The 20,228-nt window shown below is 56.7% G+C and overlaps 1 protein-coding gene and 1 long non-coding RNA gene across 6 annotated transcripts in view; one reads left to right on the forward strand and one right to left on the reverse strand.

Moving 5' to 3' along the window:
• The window catches only part of GPSM1 (G protein signaling modulator 1), a 70,334-nt gene extending 51,421 nt beyond the window's left edge, over nt 1–18,913 (reverse strand). For 4 of the 5 annotated variants that reach the window (XM_064523875.1, XM_064523873.1, XM_064523872.1 and 1 more), the window contains exon 1: nt 18,763–18,913. In XM_064523875.1, the coding sequence (XP_064379945.1) occupies nt 18,763–18,818 (56 nt within the window). In that variant the 5' untranslated portion in view covers nt 18,819–18,913. Of the gene's footprint in view, nt 1–9,875; nt 9,911–18,762 lie in introns of those variants that run through there. The other variant, XM_064523874.1, reaches the window with a different exon arrangement.
• Nucleotides 18,908–19,933, forward strand: LOC112979937 (uncharacterized). Its single transcript, XR_003258294.2, has 2 exons — nt 18,908–19,173; nt 19,530–19,933. It is a non-coding gene; the product is annotated as an uncharacterized LOC112979937 (long non-coding RNA).
• Nucleotides 19,934–20,228: the final 295 nt, after the last annotated feature.

Below are 20,228 nucleotides of genomic sequence, written 5' to 3' on the forward strand. Positions count from 1 at the left end.
CCTGAACATAAACCCAAGCCCCAAGCCCGCCGGCAGCAGCAAGCGGCACGGCCAAGGTCTGCTGGGGAGAATTTTGCAGAACATTAAGTTCACAGGTGGGAGCTGGTGTTTGAAGATGCCGAGGGCACCGTCGTGTCCATACGACACACAGGGCTCTCCAGTTTTCGCCCCATCTGCTAGGGTGACGTTCCTGGTGAGCTGCTGGAATCTCAAACTGGGTTGATGTGGGACACTTCTCCCCCATATGCTGCCCTTGCAAAGGGAAGAGGAAAGCGTGTTACTCCTGTTTCCAAAGACCTAGAGAAGGTAACATCCTCTTCCCTCTAAAAAGAGGAATATCCTTTGTCCTCCTTTGGTTTTAGGCATCAGGCAGATGAGTTCACACCGTGACAACCGATATTCCTAAATGACCTAAAGTCTTTGCCCATTCACGTCTCTTCAGTGCTGCACAGAGAAGCAGAAGGTCCAAACACAGCCCACGAGCTTGCCAGCGATGAAGGCAAGCAGCTCCCTCCTCTCTGAGCTGGTCCCTTCCCAGGGCGCTCTGCCTCCAGGCCCAGCTCTTCCCGCTGGTGCCGCATGCTCCACCCAGGGCAGACCAGCTTCTGCTGCTGTGAACTTCTCTTCTCACCTGGTGAGGAGCTCAGCTCCTCCAAAAAGGGTCTCTTTGGGCAGGAGCACACCTTAGTTTGGCAGGCTCCGGAGAGGCCTCACCCATCCGGCACCCGGGAAGCGTTGCAGGGTGCAAAAAGGACCTGGGCACTTCTTAAAGACCAGGCAAAGGCAGGAGGAGGAGGATCCCGCAGAGCACACACCTGCCCATTCAAACGGGCTCCGAACATCCCCACCCGAGGAGGCACAGCCCAGCCCACCCTCCGCGGCACTACGTTCCTCCTCTGCTGGCACGCAGGCAACACGCCAGGGCCCATCCCACCGCAGCAGGCACTTAATACCCGTGACTTCATGCCAGACAAGAAGATTCGGTCCCTCCTGAGCGAGCAAACTACTGCTGAGAAGCGGAGGGTGCTGGGCTTGGCCATATGGTGCGGTGCAAGAGGGAGATGCTGCAGAACTTTAGCTGCTTCTTACTTCCCAGCTAAGGCACCGAAGCTTGTGAATGCATTTCCCCCAACACACACTCAACCTTACAGCTAACAGCATGGTACGTCCCCGACTGTGGGTTTGGACAAAGATACCGGGGGGGCGGCAAGCTCCCTTGGAGGAGCCCCCGTTCATAAGCCTGGCTCTAAACGGGTGCAGACTGCTCAGATTTGCAGGTCCCTCCAGGCAGGCAGGATCTCCAGGTAGTGGTGAAAGTCACATCCACCCCAGACCCCAGGTCCGCCACGAGCAGCAGGGAAGGTCCGACAACACCTTCCCAGAAGACACATCAAGTCCCAGAGCAAAACAGCACTACACCACGTGTAGCAAAATGTCTTCTTTTGAACCCGTGGAGATGACAGACCGCATCTATTCTGGCCAGGGAGGAATAAAGGTGTAGAGAGGCCAATGACAGGCTCAACCGCAGAGAGCCGCAACCGAGGAATGAGCAGCACTGCACGCGGAGCAGCGGGTGAGACGAGCGCTCCCAGCCCGGCTCCCGGGGGCACAAGCGGGTCCCACGGCTCCGCAGCCCCTGCGATTACACACACGCCACGGGACAGCAGCGAACCCGGCTGCCGGAGCACTTGGAGTCCCTTTTGGGAAAGGTGCTGAAGAGGGAAAGGGCGATACGTTGGTTGAGAAGCAACAACAAAAAGAACAAACTTATTAAAAGCAGTAAGAGGCCAAATATAAACCCAGTGTTTGGCCACACGCGAGTCAGGCAATCTGCGCAGCATCCTGCCACGGGAGCGAGCGAGTGGCACAGCGCTGGCAGACTGCTTGGCGCCCATCAACGTGACAGCTGTGAGTCTCACAGTCGGGAACGGGTGTTGCTTCCCGACGCTTCCCCAAGGCAGCAGAGGGATGACCTTCCGCCATACGGTGACAGGCACCAAGTTGTCCCTTCCTCGAGCCAGTGCAGAGCTGGGAACCCCGAGTGTCACCTTCCAAGGCAGCAACTTACTTGCCCACCCACCCTCCCTCCTCCTCAGCAGCTTCTTTGAAGGATAACGGAGCTGAAGGCAGAAAGAACAGAGAGAAACAGGAAGAATAGATATTGCCTTTAACAAGTTTTCCCAGGGTCATCCATCACTGTCAGATAACAGCTAACGATGAGATATCACACGCGTTGCTTTTTGCCTGCCTCGCAAGCTAGCTGGAAGAGCTGCAGAGCAAAAACATTCCCTAACAGAAGGTACACAGGCCACACGCAAGGACTCTAAAGCAGCAAATGTTTTCATGCAACACAGCAATATACAGAAGGCAATAAGGGTCCCAGGAGTGCCGGGATGCTGCGAACGCTGCCAAGAGAGAAACGCAGCAAGCAGCTCAAGGTGTTATCAATGCCATTAACAATGATTACCATGACTGCTGTCAAAACAGCACTATAATTAGGACTTCTGTGATGCTATAGGTCCCCGGGGGGATGCTGCTCACAGCGTGTGCTCGAGCGCTTGGAGCTACAGTCAGATCTCCCAGACCTCACCCCCCTCCCCATGTCTGTGGCTCCCTGGCCAAACGTACCGAGCACGTAGCATGGTATGGACATTGCCGCCTTTTTCGCTCCCTGCTAGCCCGGGAAACAACAGCGCAGGCTTCCTCCGGCCAAGAACTACTCGGCAAGGTCTTGGGCCGCGGCCTGGCCTGAAGCCCGGGGCCGCAGCAGCACGTGCAGCCGAGGGGACACGGCCGGACGCCGGAGATGCACGAAGCTACGTCCCCCTCGCAGGTCGGCTCGTCAGCCCCGCATCCACGCCAAGCAGGCTCGCTGGCAGAAACAGAGACCACTGGACAGCGTTCGGCAATAAACCCTTCTTATTTGAGCCCTCCCTTTCCCCCGTGCCTTGCTTGGACCGTCTCGTTCCCAGCACTTACCCTGCAGCCGGCTACGCAGAAAATGTCACGTCTCGAGAGAGGGTCTGCTTAAAACACTGTAGCAGCTCTTCCAGGAGGGAAGAAAACTCACGTACCGAGGACACGGCCAAGCTCACACGCCAAGAGAACCTCTTCTCGCCCGCGAGGGGAAACTGCCCCATTTTAACAACGCATTTAGAAGTATTTGGTTGGTACCCGGGGCTCCGTTGCAAAACTCATTCCAGACCAGAGCTGCTGCAGGTCTAAGTCACAAATAAAATAAATGAACTGGTAGATGGATAGTCAGGAGGAAAAAAAGTGACAGTAGTAAAGAGTCTTAGTCTGAAATTTGCTTCTATTAGTATGAATTAATGATGCAACAGATTTTAGCACCATACTTGCAGTCTGATTGAATTTTATATGAAAATAAATGTAATTTCAGAGCACTGGCAATGGGGGCAATGAAACATTCTTTTCTAATCAAAAAGAGATCAGATTTACCAGGTACTCAGCATAAATGCATATTCACTGGCTTAACTAATTAAACATGAATTAAAAAAAATTAACTGTCAGCACATCCTTAAAATCAGGCTGGGAAAGGGAATTACACCCCCTCAGTAATTTCCTTTCCCAGCCTTTGCACAGCTCCTGCGCATGCAAAAAAAACAAGGAATCTGAGCCACGAGTGGGACACGACAGCCGGAGCTCAGGTTTTGCTCAGCGCGGGCTGGAGGCTCCCGTCCTCTTGGCAAACCCACCCGTGCCTCCCCCCGTCTCGCTTGCTCCCATCTCGGAGAAGAAAGACTTATTGCTAGCTCCTAAGTGTACGAGCTTGCAACTTGGTGAGGGCACTAATGAAAACACTCAGTCAGACGACTCCCCAGACGAGTTGCCATCCCCAGGCAACGGAGAGCAGCACCCCCGGGCCAGGCTCACCTATGCTCCACCTTCGCGGTGAGGGCAAGGAAACAAAACCTATTTTATTTGGGGAGAAACGGCCAAAGATGAAACAACGGATGCTGCACCCAGTCCCTCCTAGCTCCAAAACGGGCTCCAGCTGCCTGGGCCTGTTGCTTTCCCATCTTGTGAAGCACATGAGATAGCGGTGATAGAAAAGTGATTTTCACTGCAGTCTTTTGATAAGGGCACGAAACAGAGAACCCAGAGGGGAAAATTACAGGGGGGTCTGGAAGCCGCTGGCTCTGCGCGGGCTCCAAATCTCCTCCTCTTCTCACTGCTGGCAGCGTCAGCGCTCGACAGTACTCATTTCAGTTAATTGCTATCTACCATTAGCTGCAGAGCACTTACAAGGGATTCAATTCGACTGCATATTTGCTAATAAATACCAAATGACAGCGAGGACAACAGCTGTATTTAGCTGCATTTACCCTCTTATTAGCAGAGCTGAGTAAGACCCCGTTTCAATTCAGAGTGGCTCCAGCGGCTGCGTCATTGTCAGAAACCCAAACGCAAACTCCCCACGTTTTGCCTGGAGGCAGAAGTCGCCCAGCAGCCCCTGCTCGCACAGCCGGCGCGCGACCCTCCCCTCGGCCTCGGGCCACGCGGGATGACCTCCTCCGCGGCTTCGGCTCATGGGGACGGGCAGAGCTGAGGGCGGACGGGAGCTACGCGCTGGTTTAGCGGCATTTTGTGAAGCTGCGCTGGCGTGTGCAGAGCCGCATCAACCTGGGACCACAGAATACCTTGCAGCGGTGCGAGGGTAGCTGTTCTCCACACCTTGCAAAAAGGAAGCTAAAATTCATCAGGACCCAACTTGCCTGTAGGGAACGGAAAAGCAGCCAGGAGCCCGGGCTCCTGGAGCCTCTGTCGGACCCTCCCCGGGCAAGTGCTGAGCGAACTGCTCACGACAGAGGGGGATCACGACAAAAAAGGGAAAGAATAAAGATGAGGAGGCCCGGCAAAGAGCGGGATGCAACTCCTCGGAGTGGCAAGGCACACGGCAGCACGGCCGCGGCGAGCTCTCCCGAGGCGGTGGCGGAGCGGTGGCATCACGGGAAGAGCGCAGCAGCAGCAGCTTCGCTGGAAAACCGCTGCGGTGGGAACAGCCCCGGCTCCTGCCCGGGTTCACGGCAGCCTCGGGAGGGGGAGGCAGCGCCCGGCCGCGGGCACGCACGCAGACACGGCTCCAGAGGACCTACCTCGCCTCTCCCCGGCTGGCACCGACGAGCAGCAGCTTCCCCAGGGATGCCTCCACGGAGCAGAGGAGTCTCAACAGCCTGGCGTGAACAGCAGCACTGTGCACGGGAAGGGGCGCAGGGCACGCAACAGCCGCGTGTCGGATGAGAGCTCAGCACCTTCAAAGTCCCGGTCTCTGCAGACTTGGGCACTCGGCAACGTTGCCGCTTTTCTACAGAAACGCAGATCTTAGAGCAAACCGACCAGCCTCCAGCGATGCTGTCGCTGAAGATCAAACCCTGCCCAGAGAGACATCCCCAGTGCCACAAGCTTAAGATACTCACGATCTCTAGGACCCTGCTCTACACCTGCAAGGTCTGAGCCCTCAATAAAATTATACACTGGTAATTATCAACCTGAATCCACGTACCGAATCCTTCCCACAAACACAGCTCACTCCACGGCAAGAACAGCGAATACAGCATAACTGGTCTGTGCTGTCTGAGGAGCTAAACTTTTAAAAGACTGTGAGCACAAGCTCAAGCTTTTGTGCTCCAAAATTATTCAAATATCGAAGGACCGTGACGCAAAGTAATTAACTTGCAGTGGTTCAGAAAGCCAAGATCAGATTAAGGTGCAAACGCGAATTCCAGCAGGTCCTGGTTAGCACTTCCAAAGCGCTTAAATTATGAGGTGTAAACGCTTCCCGGAGTCAGAGAAAACGATGATTAAGGACATACCAATTTGAAAATTAATTCATTAAACCATGTTCTGACTCTCAGATTTTCTAAATCTGTTAAAACGCGTGAACTGATCAGGATGCCTAGGAACAAGCCTGTGCAGGAGAGCTGACTTTCAAGAGCGAGAATCAAAGCTTCTGAAGAGCAGGAGCAACCACCTCTTCGCACGGATCATCAGCAGGGTATAACACTGACAACAGCTGCCCTTGGAGCCAAAGGAACATAGCAGCAGGGCTAACTCGCCAAATGCTGGTGGATTAACAGTACTCACAGGCGAGGACGCTCTCCTCCTCCGGAGACACGAAGGAGGATGCCCAGCCTCTGTGCTGCAAGAGCCTGTCCCACTCCCTACCCTCAGACCACGGTCAGCAGAGCACTTCCAACATTGGAAACCCGCTGCACAGAGAAGCCAGCCCTGCGTTTGCAACGGGCCAAGTTTTGAAGCATTTGTATTTTGCCACCGAGGATACTTAAAGTGAACTCAGTGATGATTTCAGCCCAAGGGGGAAAACTCCCCGACGTCTAGGAGAGATCTGCTCTCTTGCGCAACGCAAGTGCCTTCAATGAAATCAATCTGTCGCGTTGTACTGAAACGGCGCTCTTGGGATGATTTCACCAGAAGTGAAGTACTATTTCCTTCAGTCGCTTCCAGAACCCAGAGGGCAACAGAGGACACGCAGTCTGAACGGCTTTTCATTATAACGTTAGTCTGGCGATTAGGTCAACACGTCCTTTCACTAAAATATATGCTGTGATTTAAATCAGCGCATCGCTCCTGCTATAAAACACAGCGTGTTATAATTATGATACACAGCAGAAAAACAAATAAGTTTATGAGCAGTTGGCTCCTCAGCAGCCATACAACGAAGACAGCTGATTTACTTATTACCTGTTTTACTTACTGCTTTCACCCACCAGCACACAAGGCTGCATTCACACCAGATCTGTCACGGGAAGTGGCTGGATTCTAGTTTGGGGTTTATGTCTCGCTTCCTCACTTCAAAGGAGGGAGATGCTCAAACTCAGGCCCCTCTTCTCCACTGCAGCCCAGCTGCGGTCCCACACGCCCGCCCCTGCAGACCCACCACGGGCCGATCGGCCAGCACCCACGGGGCCCAGCTGCCCCCCTGCACGCCCCGGACGGGACGAGGCACCGCCCATCCTCTTCATCGCACCCAGGGATGAGGCCTCAAGGACCACAGGGGAACGGCAACACAAGCGGTGCTAGTGAGGGCTTGAGAGAGTCCGCGTGCAGGCTGGGAACCCAGCTGCAAGGCGGTTTTGGCAGCAGAGCAAGCCCCGACTCCTGCCCTGGTCGAGCCCAGCTTGACAAACTCCACCCAGCAAAGCTGCTCCAGTTGTGCTGCGCAACTGCACGGGCTGAGGGCCCTGATGAGATTTCCTTTCCTCCACCCCCAGATTGCTTTTCTGAAGCCAAGTTAAGTCTTGTTTTCCCAGAAACACAGACGCCTGAGGCCCAAGCCTTTTCTCATTTCGAGCTGCCTGGAAACCCCTTCAGCTGCAGCCCCCCTTCTCCTTCCTCTCTCAGGCTGCCAAGCTGCTCTCGCCTCGCAGCGGGGACCTGCAGCAGGAAAACCACCGCACGCTGCAGAGATGCCGCCAAGTCGCACCGACGCGGGGAGCCGCGGTACGGCTAACGCCGGCGGGACGGAGGAAGCCCCCTCCGCCTGTCCCAGCCACCCGCCCCGCTGCCCGGTCCCCCTCCACGTGGACGGTCTCATCCTGAACCTCTCTTGCATCGGCCCGACTGCAGCGGTCGGGGGGCCGTGCGCACTCCCCGTCCGGGCTCGGGAACCACCAGCTCCCATCGCCGCCCCACGGGGCGAAAGGCAGCGACGGCACCGCTCACGCCAAGGTTCTTCCACCGACTTCTCAGCAACCCGCAGCCAATTCGGTTCTGCTCCCTTCTTGTCTCACCTGCTTCCCTTCAGCCCCAGGCCAAGAACTTCACACCAGGAGAGGCTGCGGGATCTACTCGATCACCCGCCCCGCGGATCCCCACTTCTGCACCACCTCGGCTGCGGTTCAGGGAAACGGCGAGTGATGAGCACAGCTCACCCCGGGGCATCCGCAGCCCTCAGCAGCACCAACGCTCGCACTTCAACGGGGTCTGGACGAGATATCAGTGTCAAAAAGAGCACGAACCCGACCCTCCTTCACGCTCCTACAGTATTCGCCAAAGAGCAACTGGTAGGAACTGATCAAGCCCCAGCGAATCCCCCCAAAGCAGCAATTTCCTTTTTCAGGCTTTACGTCCGAAGCAGGAAAGCCACGAGGGCAAGCTGATGGCGTGGTGCCTGAAAGCAGGGGGCAGGGCTGGTGGCCGGGCTGAAGGAGAAAAGATATTCCACATCTTAAAAACAAAGTCCACATACATCTTAAACATCCGAACGAGAACATCTGAAACAAAAATCCATGTCTTAAAAAAGAAGAAAAAACCCAATGGGAAACAGGGGACCCCGAGAGCTCCGAGATCAGCCAGGGCACCTCGGCAGCCTGAGCCGGCTTCTCTAAATGCAGCTCTGCAGCTCCTCTGTGCAAAACCGGACTCGACAGAAAGGCAGCAAACCTGCCTGAGACTTGCGCGGTTCCTTGTCCACCTCCATCCCACCAGGACCGCGGCAGCGCGAGGCACCGAGGGGATCCGGGCACGGACATCCCCACGCAGAGGCAGAGCCGCTCCAAGTCACACCTCCAGCCCAGCCCAGCCGGCACGCAGCGGCCGCGCAGGGGCTCCTGGCCTTCACCAGCAACCCTCCACCAACCGCGAGCACTCGGGTTTCCCCCACTAAATCAGAGCAACACGGGACCCAAGTAAGGTTTGCGAGGGTGCTTAGAAAGCAGCTTTTTGTTTCTTTATGGCATTATGGAAAAATCTATACGTGCCATATGCTTAATCTGCAAGCCCATAAATCAAAGTGTGGCAGGACTCCCAGGAGCAGGCGAGGCCACCACCGCGCAGCAACACCGTTTGCACGCAAGGTTGGAATTACACCGTCTCGCTAATCCCAGGAGAACAGACCCGCTGTCTAGCACCGTCTGCATCGGGTGTCTGCTAGCTCCGCGGAAAACCGTGGAGCTCCAGCATCCTGCAAGCTGGTTTCACGCCTTCCAGAGGATCACGAAAGCTTCGTCCTCCACCGCATTTTCCAGAGTTTTTAGCACTTCTGTCCTAGCTTAGCTCCATCGGTAACACCTGCTCTGGAAACGCTTGGCACCGCTGCTCTGAACTTCTGTATCAAGCGTGCAAGTGCTTGGAGACAAGTTCTCCCTCACCCTGGGGCACAGCACCGGACGAGGCTTTGCTCCAGCGCCACAACGTCAGCACAACTCAACCGTGGTGCAAACAGCTGGCCGACGGCCGTACCTCCCCCATAGCCGTGCCTGCTAGGTTAGACCCAGAACCTGCTTTCCTTCGGGAAGGGTTTCCCCTTTCCAAATTGAGCTCCTTGAAGCCATGTCCTCCATGGCTTTAAGTTCCAGTTCCTGTTCCACCCCCATGTTTCCTTCTCCTCCTCGTCTTTTCTGCTGCCACCCCCATGGCAGATATTTGTCACCGTGCATGTTGAGAGGATGATGCCAAAGGTTTAATGCCCTGTCGTTTATCACTGCCCGATGGAAACACACAGGTAGGATGGCAGAAGGATGAGGAACGGATCATGGAGACTTCTCCACCCACCTATTTTACATTAGTCCCTTGTTTGCAGCCTCGGTGCAAGAGCTTCATATAGAAACGCAGGCTGTCGTGCAGCACGGAGGGGATTCACGGCTCCCCCTTCCCCTCAGCCGGGGGAAGGAGAAGGGAGGACGTAGCATCAGGGCCGCACACAAGCCCACATCACAGCTCATCGTGTACCGGCTCCTGAATAACGCACGTCTCCAGGAGGTCGCGGCTCCCGCGCAGAGACGTCTTCCTCGAGCAGAGAGCAGCCGCGGAAGGAGAGCAGCCTGCGCCGAGCACCGAGCGCTTCGGGAGCCCGAGAGCAGCGACTGCGGGGACGAGACGAGACAGCTCCTTACCTGAACGCGTGGCGGGCTGCGGAGGGGGCAACACACAGGGAAGACACCGCTTCCACGCGGATTTTGCGTGCCGGAGAAGCCTGTCTGTGCCAACCCGGGGCATCGCGGAGCGGCTGCGTTTGCACGGCACAAACAGCCCTGCAAGAGCCTCTCGGGAGCAGTCACACCCTCCGCAACACAGCTCCACTGCTGCGTGTTTTAATTCCAATCACATGTTGTGACCTGCTACTTTTCTCTCCTGTATATGTGTGTATATATATGTATTTATGTCTTCTCTCCGCGTGCCGCACTAGCCTCGGGCAACCCCTGCCCAAAGCCACGGGTGCCAAAGAATCGCTCACTGAAGGAAGCGTGCACTTTGCAACTTGAGTTTTCGCTTTCTTCCAGAACAGCGGAGAAAAACACGGGTATTTCCAAGGATCTCAGTCCAACGTTAACTCCTTACAGGCACCAGGCCGTGCTTTCCGCGTCCCCGTTGAACGGCCCGTGGCTTCCTGACCGAGCTGCTCCTCTCCTGGACCAGGAGGGCTCGTTAGAAAGGAAAGAGAAGCACGGGCTGCTTCTGGTGCTGGGTGTTTTTGTTTTAGTCACTGGTGGGTTATGCTCCTGCCTTCGTGTTGCAGACAGCTCCTCTTCCCCAAAGCACTGCACCCAACCCCAAGGCGTCCTGCCTGGGCGGCAGGGGAGAGGAGTCGGACAGGCATTTCCCCCCTCTCCATCTTCCCTACGGCCAAGACAACCGCTCATCCAGGGCGCCAGAGCAAGGGAATTCGGTTCCCGCATGTTCACTTTGGACGTAGCCAGCAACCCGCACTTAAGCTCACGTGGGGACCGCGCCTGGCAGCCGCCCCGTGAGAGAGAAAGGTTCGGGATACGCAGCGACGGACACGAGCGTTTTGTTGGGACCGCCGGACACAGCCTCATCCCGTGTTTCTCTCCGGCCATCTAACTCCAGAAATAACTCAGGCTGGAGTCAACCCTCACTGCTCTCCAAACCCTGCCCTCAAGCAGCTGCCAGGGCCGAGCGGCCAACCCCACCGCGACGCGCACCCGAGAAGCCACCGCCGTGGCCAAAACCGGCACGTCACGCCGGGGAGGAGACACGGGCTGGTCTGCAGCATCGCAGGGGCTGGAGGACGCCACGGAAACAAGAACCTCAAAAAGTAACTGGGCACAGCAAGCCCCTCCACTTTACCCGCAATCTCTCACAGACCAGGGCAGCTCTTTTAAAACCAACACGTGGAGGACCTCCGCTGAACACCGGGACCTCCTGGCCATCCGTCGTGGAGCAGGACAACCCTGTTGGAGCTGCCGCAAGCCTTGCAAGCCCCCCCGGCTGCAGCGAGCACCACGTGGCCCCGGGACGGGGCTTCCCCGGCACCCGGTCGCAGGAGGGAAATGGGGCTGGGTCCAGCACAACACGGGCTCCGAGATGCTCCCAGGAGCACGGCCAGACCCCGACTCACCACGGCTCAGAGTGACCGGCACGTGCACCAGCGGATGGGCCAGGGTCTGCCCGCGCGTTGTCAGAGGGAGCTTCCAAGGCAAAACGCCAGGGCTCAGCGCGAAACGGCTGCTACGCTGAGCTGTTACATGGACTAGTCTGAGCATCAGTGCTTTCCCCCATTTTTAGCCCATTTTCTTAAACTTCCTCCTGCAGCACCTGAAGCTGAAACATCCCAAACGTCTACAGAAGAGCCACACCACCAACGCGGCTGCCACCGAGGACCCGAACGCAAAGGTAGCAGAAGAGCAGGAGCGGAGACGAGGCGAGGAGGAGTGTGAAGTTCCTTCAGGTTCGGCAGCCGCAGAGCTACCGACCCATGAGAGCAGATCGAGCTCCTGTCAAAACATCATTTGTAACCTCAGAGCCGGGGAGGAAAGGCCCACGGTTCCCGTGCCCGGCGTCTTTGGGCAAAATCCTCTCAGGGAGGGAAAACATGGAACGGCAAGAAGATGTGAGCTATTTATTTCTGCTCCGAAGGTGGAAGACGGTGCTACTATCTGATCACCAAACCATCCTCCCAGGGTCTGCGTTACTGCTCCGAAGTCCAGGGTGCCGTAGAGGACTATTTATTGCTTCCACTGAAATAAGGAAGAACTACTGGACATCAAGGATCTGCCTTGGCAAACACTTCTCCTTCTTTCCCAGGTTCTCACGGGACTGATGAGCACGAGGCACTTGCAGGATCAGGCCGTTACACTGGGTATCGGGGTACGGCCACCCACCCCGCGCCCCAAAGGCTCAGCCCCGGGAAGAGCCCGCGTCTGCCCCACTCTCGGCACGAGCAGTGGCCACCACCGCTGCCGGGCCTCCCCCAGCCCTGGCGTCTCATCCTGGGAGACATTGGTTAAGCACGGGTTGCAATGCAACTTGCTTATTTAATACTGCCCTTGAAACTGCACCGTAATGGTGATTTTTCACTTCCTTCCCTAGCCAGTTGCATAACTTTGCTGTGCATCGTTCGAGGAGCTGCCGCGCGCGCGAGCCCCGCGCCGGGGTCCCCTTCCACCTCTGTGCACCAGGGACTAACACCGACCGGGGAGGGGGGTATTTTTCTGGTTGTAGGTTTTTTTTTGTATACATTCTTCTGACTTACTACGTTAAACAACAGACAGATGTGACTTAAAATGCAAGCAGCCTTCCAACGAGAGCATGTCTCCTTTCTTCAGCTTGCAGCAGGGAAAAGGAGCCCATGCATACAAGTTGAACCTAAGCCAGTTAGCAAATCAGATCTGTCAAATAAGATTTTAATTAAAAGTATCTTAAAGGACAGAAAACCTCAGTCGATGGAAAGCTTTCCCACCAGTAATACATAAATAGCCCCGGCCCAGGGCTCCACAGCCCCGCGCTGCGGTCGGGCTCCGTGGCCAGGACGCCCCGAGGCGGGAGGTATTTTTGTCTCGTTTTTGCTCAGTGTGGGTTTTTTTTTAATCAGGGAAGTGGCTTTGACTTCTGGCAGCAGGGCTGCCTGGGGAAGGGGGAAACGAGGTATACTCGGGCAGCAATTTTGAGACAAATTTGCTCTTAGAGCAAAACAGCATCAAGGGTTAAATAAAATGCATCCTTCCCCTCCGGGAAACCCACTGCTGCCAGCTTCTTGCAGCAGAAAACCTGGCGGAGCTGAAACCTGCTCCTAGAGCAGGGCTGAACGCGAGTTGGGCATCACCTAAAGTGCGAATGCGCAAAACAAACAGCAGAAAGCTCACTACACCAGGACAAGAAAAACAGCGAGTTTATGTTCCCTGGTGACTGGAGGCCAGACCTGCCGGAGAGGAGGCGGGAGCACTGGAAGGGGTCCCCGGTGACCAGAGCCCGAGACGGACCCGGACCCCCGGCCAGCAAGACGTGCGGCCGCGAGCAAGCGAGAAACACGGGACAGGCTGGGGGCTGCGGTCTGTGCTGGGAGCCCGGCACCAGGACAAGGCACCGGGGCTGCTGGAGGGCCGAAGCGGCAAGATCATCTGGGATGCTCCTCACCGACCGGGAGGAAGGGAGCACAAAGCTGTGCCACCAGTTCCCATCCCTTCACCCAGGTGTTTCCAGTCTCCCATCACCTCCCGAGTCTCTGCTGTCATCACCAGCGCAGTCACAGTTCAGCTATGGAGAGCTGAAGAGAGGAATGACCACAGAGGAATTTTTAAATAAATCCACTTCTGAGCCTTCTTACATGGTTTTCCTTCCTTGATGCAAGAGGCACTGCTCCCTAATTCCCTTCAAAAATAAAAGGAACAGATCCCTAGTGACCTGCATCCGCCAGGACGGCAGAAATTCATTACACACAAGACAACTCTCGTGGCACAAGGCAGCACCGGCCAGCGAGGCTGCGACAGGACCCGGCCCAGCAGCAGCCAGGCTGGGTCACTCGGAGGCAACCAAACCACCGCTCCTGGGCACCAGCACCCAACCGCGACCCCGGGGAAGGGGCTCCTCGGTGCGGGGCCACCACAGACTCCGAGGACACCAAAACCTCCTCTGCCCTCAAGCCTGTTCCAGCCCAGGTCCCATCTCCTGATTTTAGGAGCCCTTTCCAGACCGGGACCCTTCTGCCTTGCTGGCTACGAGCTCTTCCCCAGGGGAGAAGGTATCTAGCAGCCGATGCAACAGGAGAGCAGCTAGCAAAAGGCACCGAGTTCCCCTCCTCGTCTGTTTGGCATGAACCCCTTGTACCACGGGAAGCATTTGAGGATAAAGACTCCGGCGGGACAGCTCCCGCCCCGGGGGACGAGACGCACCGAGCAGGATGTCGGCCCTACCTTGAGTTACCTAAGTGCAAACCAGCTAAGCCAGCACAGGCAAAAAAAACAGTTTATCACATTAATTGGACTTACACGCGCACAAACATACAACTCCCAAGACAACCGTTTGCATTGCAGCCGCACCTAGAGGTCCGAGCTAAGATGAAGCTCACGCTGCGCTAGGCGCTGCACAGGGGCAAGATAAACCCCCTCCCCAAAACGCACGACGGCCAGTTGACAGCAGAGACCGGGGGAGAAGGGAAAGAGCTGCGCTCCCCACGTGCCCCCCCGTGAGACCCAGAAGAACTCAGTGGGATGCCCGAGGTCCTGGGGAACCTGGAATAAAGCCAGAAACTGATTCCCAGGCCAAAGCTTGAGCTTTGGTCCCCTCGCCCACCGCGGCGGTGATGAAGCGTTCTGCTTGGCTTGCTCTGGGGATGACCACATTACTCACAAATGTCGAGACTACGAGCAAGTTATTCAAAATGTCCCAAAACAGATGTCAACAAAACCAACACTGCATGCTAAGCTCTCATATAATTCTTGCTTAGGCCACCTATTATGCAGCACAGCTATTTTAGAGATGTTTGTCCCGTTTTTTCACATCCTTCTGCCTAAAGGAGATAGATCGCGTAGGCCTACAGAAGAAAGATTTCAATTTTTTTAAGAAACATCTAAAATAATATTCTCAAATGTAATAATCAAACAGCTTCAAGTACAACCTATAGAGAGGCAAAAAAGGGGTCACTGCTAGCTTTCTGCTGGCACAAGAGACATCTTCCCCGCGATGCTTCAACCAGCCCACACTTTGCAAAGCCGCTCATCCAGGACGGCCGCGTTCAATCACACCTCTCGTAACGCTGCTATTTTCAGCGGGGAAGATCCTTACCTGGAGGAGAGAAGGGAAGAGCTGTGCCAGTTTGGAAGATCAGAATAGGGGGACAGTGGGAAACCTGCCAGGATTCAAAGACGCAAACAGCAGGTAAAATAGCCTGCAAGCTTGAACAGCTTCAACCCACGCAAACACCGTATTCTCCACGGAGGTCCTGCTCACACAACAGCTTTCATCTGCTCCAGCGTCATGTGTTTTTATAAGGCAGAAGCATGCAAGTAGCTGCTTCCCGTTCACCCACCCGGCCCTCCCGCGGGAATCGGCGCCCAGGCAGCCGCGCGAGCTCCCGGCGCAGCCTCGCTCCCCGCCAGCCCGGCTGCGGCACGGCCTCGGGCGCTTTGCAGCGCGGCTGCAGCAGCCTGGACGGCCTCCGGGCAGAGGAACCAGCCGCGCGCTCAGCCAGCTGCTCGGATGAGCTGCGGAGCCTCTCCTGAGCCACGTAGCTGCAGCACAGCAACCAAACGGGCTAGCACAAAGCTATTTCCAGAGCCTGCAATAGCTCCCGTCACAGTAGATCAGAGGTATTTCTGGAAATTCAAAGGATTCCCATCACCTGAGCCTCTTCCCGGTTCTACGGGACAAAGTAATCGGGCCTCCTGCGAGCCACCAGCTCTCCCACCTTTAGGCTCGGCAGATTTGTAGACACAAAAAGCCCCTTGTCACCATGCTGCTGCGCAAATCGAGCCCAAGGTAGCACAGAGCCGGCAGTTATCAGCAGAAGGCTCATACACCGGCTCTTCCCGTGAAATTCCCAATGAACAACACGAACTAGATCTGCTGGCGGTGCTGATTTTCACCTCTGTGGTAGGCAGAGAGAAAATATTTGTCTTCTTTCTAAGAGGTGGTATTTAATTGTATCTTAATAGAAAGTAATACTGCCACACACGACATCCCTTTTCTCTTGATTAAAGAAAACACAACACTCCTTTCAACATAATATAAAGTCCATTCTTTTCAAGTTTTGCAAGTTTACTTTACAACTACCAGTATCTGGAAAATGATCAGACTATTTCATGGTGAGCAATTGCACTAAACCAACGCGAGCCACTCCAGAAGGCAGACCACCCCCGTGACGAATACCCTGCTATCCGTATCACTCCTTCCCATCTCGCCTTGCAGCTCCAGGTTTATCCTGTCTCGACCCCCGTGCTCAATTACACCCCCTCTCACTGCCTTCTGCACGAGAAGGCCAACAATTCCTGCATCTCAGTTTGCCATCGGAGGGTGGAAAAGTTGCCTTCCCCACAAAAGCCCACGGTGCTCCGAGCGCGCGCTGTAATTACCCGACCCTCATTCAGGTCAGGCACCCGCTACAGCGGCATTAATGAGCAAGCCTGAGACTGTTTATGCCACAATCAGGAGAAGTTAGTAAACACTATAAAAGCCAACTGATCTATTGAAAATACGTAGCGCTGCCAGAGGAGACAAAGAAAGGAAAGAGAAACAGAGGCCAAGGGACAGGAGGAACAAGATGTGCTCTCGGAGGAGTTTCCATGGCTGATTGACGCAATTCTGGTCCGACTGACGCATTATCTACTGTCCTTTCTGCGGGGGATCAATCAGACCCGTGATGTCAAGGCAGCGCTGCGATGCTCTCCCAGAACGTGCCCATTCCTCGCTCCCAGGCTTAGCGATCTCCAGAGTCGCCTTTTAAAAGCAAAGGGCAAATCCAGCGGAGGTCCGTGGACACCGGTGGACTTGCCCCCACCACGAGTTTGCTGCACACGCTTGCAGGAACCGCGGCCCGGGGCAATCGTTCGATGGACCCGGTGCCGGGCAGCGCAAGAGCACGAGCGCTGTGCAGCAGTGCAGAAGAGCAGGGCACCCGCTGCAAGCCAGGATCACACGGGCCTTGCAGCCCAGATGCTGTCAACCCAAAGCCCTCAGATGCCTCACACAGCTGAGCTGAACGTATTTAAATCAGTACCAGATCAAAAACCCCATGGAAAGAAAAATAGAGCTCTGCCTGCCAGCACAGGCTTGTGCGATACTTGCTCAGCTCGAGCTTGTGGATGCAATCACGGAGCTTGACCTTTCCGACGAGCTCTGCCAGAGAGCCCAAGCGCAACACCAGGCGCTGGCAACGCGGACCGGCCAGCCCTGGAGACAGGCACGGCTGCGCAGACACCTCCCAAGCCCTGTACTTCCAGCCTGTCTCCCCTGGATTAATGCTCGTGCCGCACCAAAAGCGATGATACAAATGGCACCAGCAAGGTTAGTGAGGGCCAAAGAGCTGCGCAGAAACCTTTGCGAGAACGCATACCACGTACTGTTGCTATAGCAGAGTCACTCCCGACTTGGGTGTCTGTGAAACAAAAGGGTTTGGCGAAGTCAGCACCCAGGGCATCTTCTGGCAGCCCAACAGCAGCACAGATGCCTCTGCTTAGGGTCGGTTGGATACAGGGAAATACCAAGGGATGCAGTCAAGTGAGCAGACACTTCTGCTTCACTGCATCTTTGAGACACGCTTTCTTCCACTCCATCTCCTTCCTTGAGGCAGTTTATCTCCCCTCCCTCCCCAGAGAAGAGGTCCGGGGCTGCCCGCCCACCCAGCGAGCCACAGGGCTCCTTTCCGCAGTCCTTACACCTCTGCTGCTGCAATAAACCACACCAAGGAAGACTTCGCTGCTGGTCACCACGGGCTTTAGCACCCGAAGGGCCAGAAGCGCCTGAGCTTCTGCAAGTGCCCCGGCTGGGCCTGCTGCCTGGGCTTGACCGCCAATTGCCTCGAGCTGGAGGTTTCTACATAGGGATACAAGTGAGGTTCAAGGAGAAACTTAAGCTCCAGTGCAGTAAAGACAGGGAGGCTCCATTTCCACGTATTTTCGAGGCCTGTAGAGCAAATCTGAAAAGCAACGCTGGAAATTTTAGCAGCCGGCCAGCCTCAGCTGGACCTTCACCCTTTCCCTTCCAGCCTGCCTTCACGTAGCAGCTGTTAGCAGGGCACACGTTAGAGGTATGAAGCCCCCCAGTAGGATTTATTTTATAAGAAGGACCAAAGTTTATTCCCCAGAAAGTTTTCAAGGAAAAGGAAAAAGAAAAGAAAAGGATTAAATCTGCTCAAAAGCCCGTGTACTTCTCCGCAGCTCTGCCAGGGTGGGCAGACCAACCCTTTTAACTGTGCGTCCTCTCTCCGTTTTCCCAGGAGCTGCTATACAGCACGACAAAAACGAGAAACACCTGCTGTCCTAATGAACCAATACCCACTAGAACTAGACAACCTGCTAGCTGCCGTTCACGGATTACTGCGAGGCACGCAGAGCCGACGAAAAGCCACCATGCTGCAGGCAGTTCAGACGTCCCCCCTTCACTCCAGACACCGCATTGCCCCCACATCTCATTACCAGGAGGAAAATAAAACGTGACAAGGAGAAGCGGTGTAAATACGACTGCTCCAAGCGACGCCGCAAGGCCTCAGACTGACTCCACTTCACCAGAGTTTTTCTTAAAACAGGAGAAGAGGCAAGAGAGCCCGAAGCTCCTGCACCCGGTGGCGGTGTAGACGTTTTCCCCAGCCTTCCCGAATTCGTGCAGCGCCCGGGTTGGAAGCTGAGACTTAGAGTCTCTGCAGTGCGGCCAAGAGCCGCCCGTGCGACTGCCCAGCGCGGCCCCAGCCCCAGCCCCGGCCCCCCGGACCGCAGCAGCCGGGCGCCGGCGCGGCCGCGGGGAGCCGCCGCCTCCCTCCCTCCCTCCCTCCCCGCCGGCCGCCGCGCCCGGGGCTCCGCGGCTCCGCTCCCCCCCCCCGGCCCCGCTCACCTCGAGTGGAGCCGGCGGGCGGCGCGGGGGCTGTGGGCGGCGGGCGGGCGCGCCATGGGCGGCAGCCCGGCCCCGGGCACCGGACGACGGCAGCGGCGAGGAAGTGATGCGCCGAGCCAAGAAACTCGCGGGCAGGCCCCTCCCCGCGGCTGATGTCAGCCGCGGCCGGCAGCGGCCCTGCCTCCTCCTCCTCCTCCTCCTCCTCTTCCTCCCGGCCCGCGGTGCTCGGCGCTGCAGCCGCACCGCAGCCGGGGAGGGGCCCCGGGCCGGTCCCCCGACACGGCGCTCGCCCGTTAACGCGACAGGAGCCAGCACAGCGCTGCCGCTCTCCGACCCACCCCCAGCAAAGGCGTCTGGTTCCACAATAAGAAACCTCTGCTCTGGCTCCCTGAAGCCCTTTTGCCCTGGGGAGTAAGTGCCCACACCTGGAGGCGGTGGGATGGGCGGGCAGGGCCCCGCGCAGCTGCTCCCGTTAGGTGAGCGGGAGGGCAATGCCCTGCTGGGGCATCGGTACCAGGTGAGGCTCCTCGGCGCCGTGCGCTGACAGCCAGGCCCCAGGGTCGAAGAGCCAAGAGCGGGGAGCCAGGCCCTGCGGGAGCGAGGGGTCTGCGAGGAGAGATGGGTCGCTGTGGCCCGCAGCAGCTTCTTTCCATGGTTAGTGCCTCATGTTGAACCTCGGGGCCTTGGCTGCCTGCTGTTAACCAGGTATCTAGAGATGGAGGCAGGTCATCTTCAAGCATTGCACCCGGCTTCTCCTGTTTCCCCAGGCCTGCAGCGCCGCTGTGAAAGCCCGTGAGCTGGGCACTCAGCCTGGCTCTGCGTAGCGCTGCTTATCCAGCAGCACCACGTTAACCACCGTTATCCTCACCGACAGCCCAGGGAAGCGCGAGCCTAAGTCACGGCTTTCAGCAGACTCCAGCAGCTCGGTCTCCATTCGCGTCCGCCGCGGGACCCCGCGTTCGGAGGGACCGAGAGCCGTGCCCTGCTTGTTAGCGCGTTTCCCTCTGGGGACCTGCACAAAAGCCCCTCTCGAGAGCAAGCAGAGACGCTGCGCAGTGACAAGCCCCATCAATAACACCCGGGGAGCTAACCACAAAAGCCTCTCTCCCGAGAGCTAATTGATTGGGCATTTAAATCCAAAACAAAACCAATAAACAAGGCTGTATCCGTGTCCTCGTGTAGGAATACACTCAATGCTCTAGCTAAAGCAGCACAGCAAAGGCTGAGACCGCCGTGCTGAGAGCTGCCTCCCGGCCGGGGCGATGCACCGGTGGCCTGGCCACACTCCATCCCACTCAGCCCCCTGCGTCCCCCGACAGCCCGCTGAGGTAGCCGTGCTGGGGGGACGGCGGCAAGCCCCCGGGCCAGGCTGCCATGCCGTGCCACCCACTAGCCAGCCCTCACCCAGGCTCGAGGTTTCGCCGGGAGCAGCAAACATCCCGGCCCGAGCAGCAGTTTGGGATGCG

The sequence above is a fragment of the Dromaius novaehollandiae genome, chromosome 20 (genome assembly GCF_036370855.1).
Source record: "Dromaius novaehollandiae isolate bDroNov1 chromosome 20, bDroNov1.hap1, whole genome shotgun sequence".
Lineage (NCBI taxonomy): Eukaryota > Metazoa > Chordata > Aves > Casuariiformes > Dromaiidae > Dromaius > Dromaius novaehollandiae.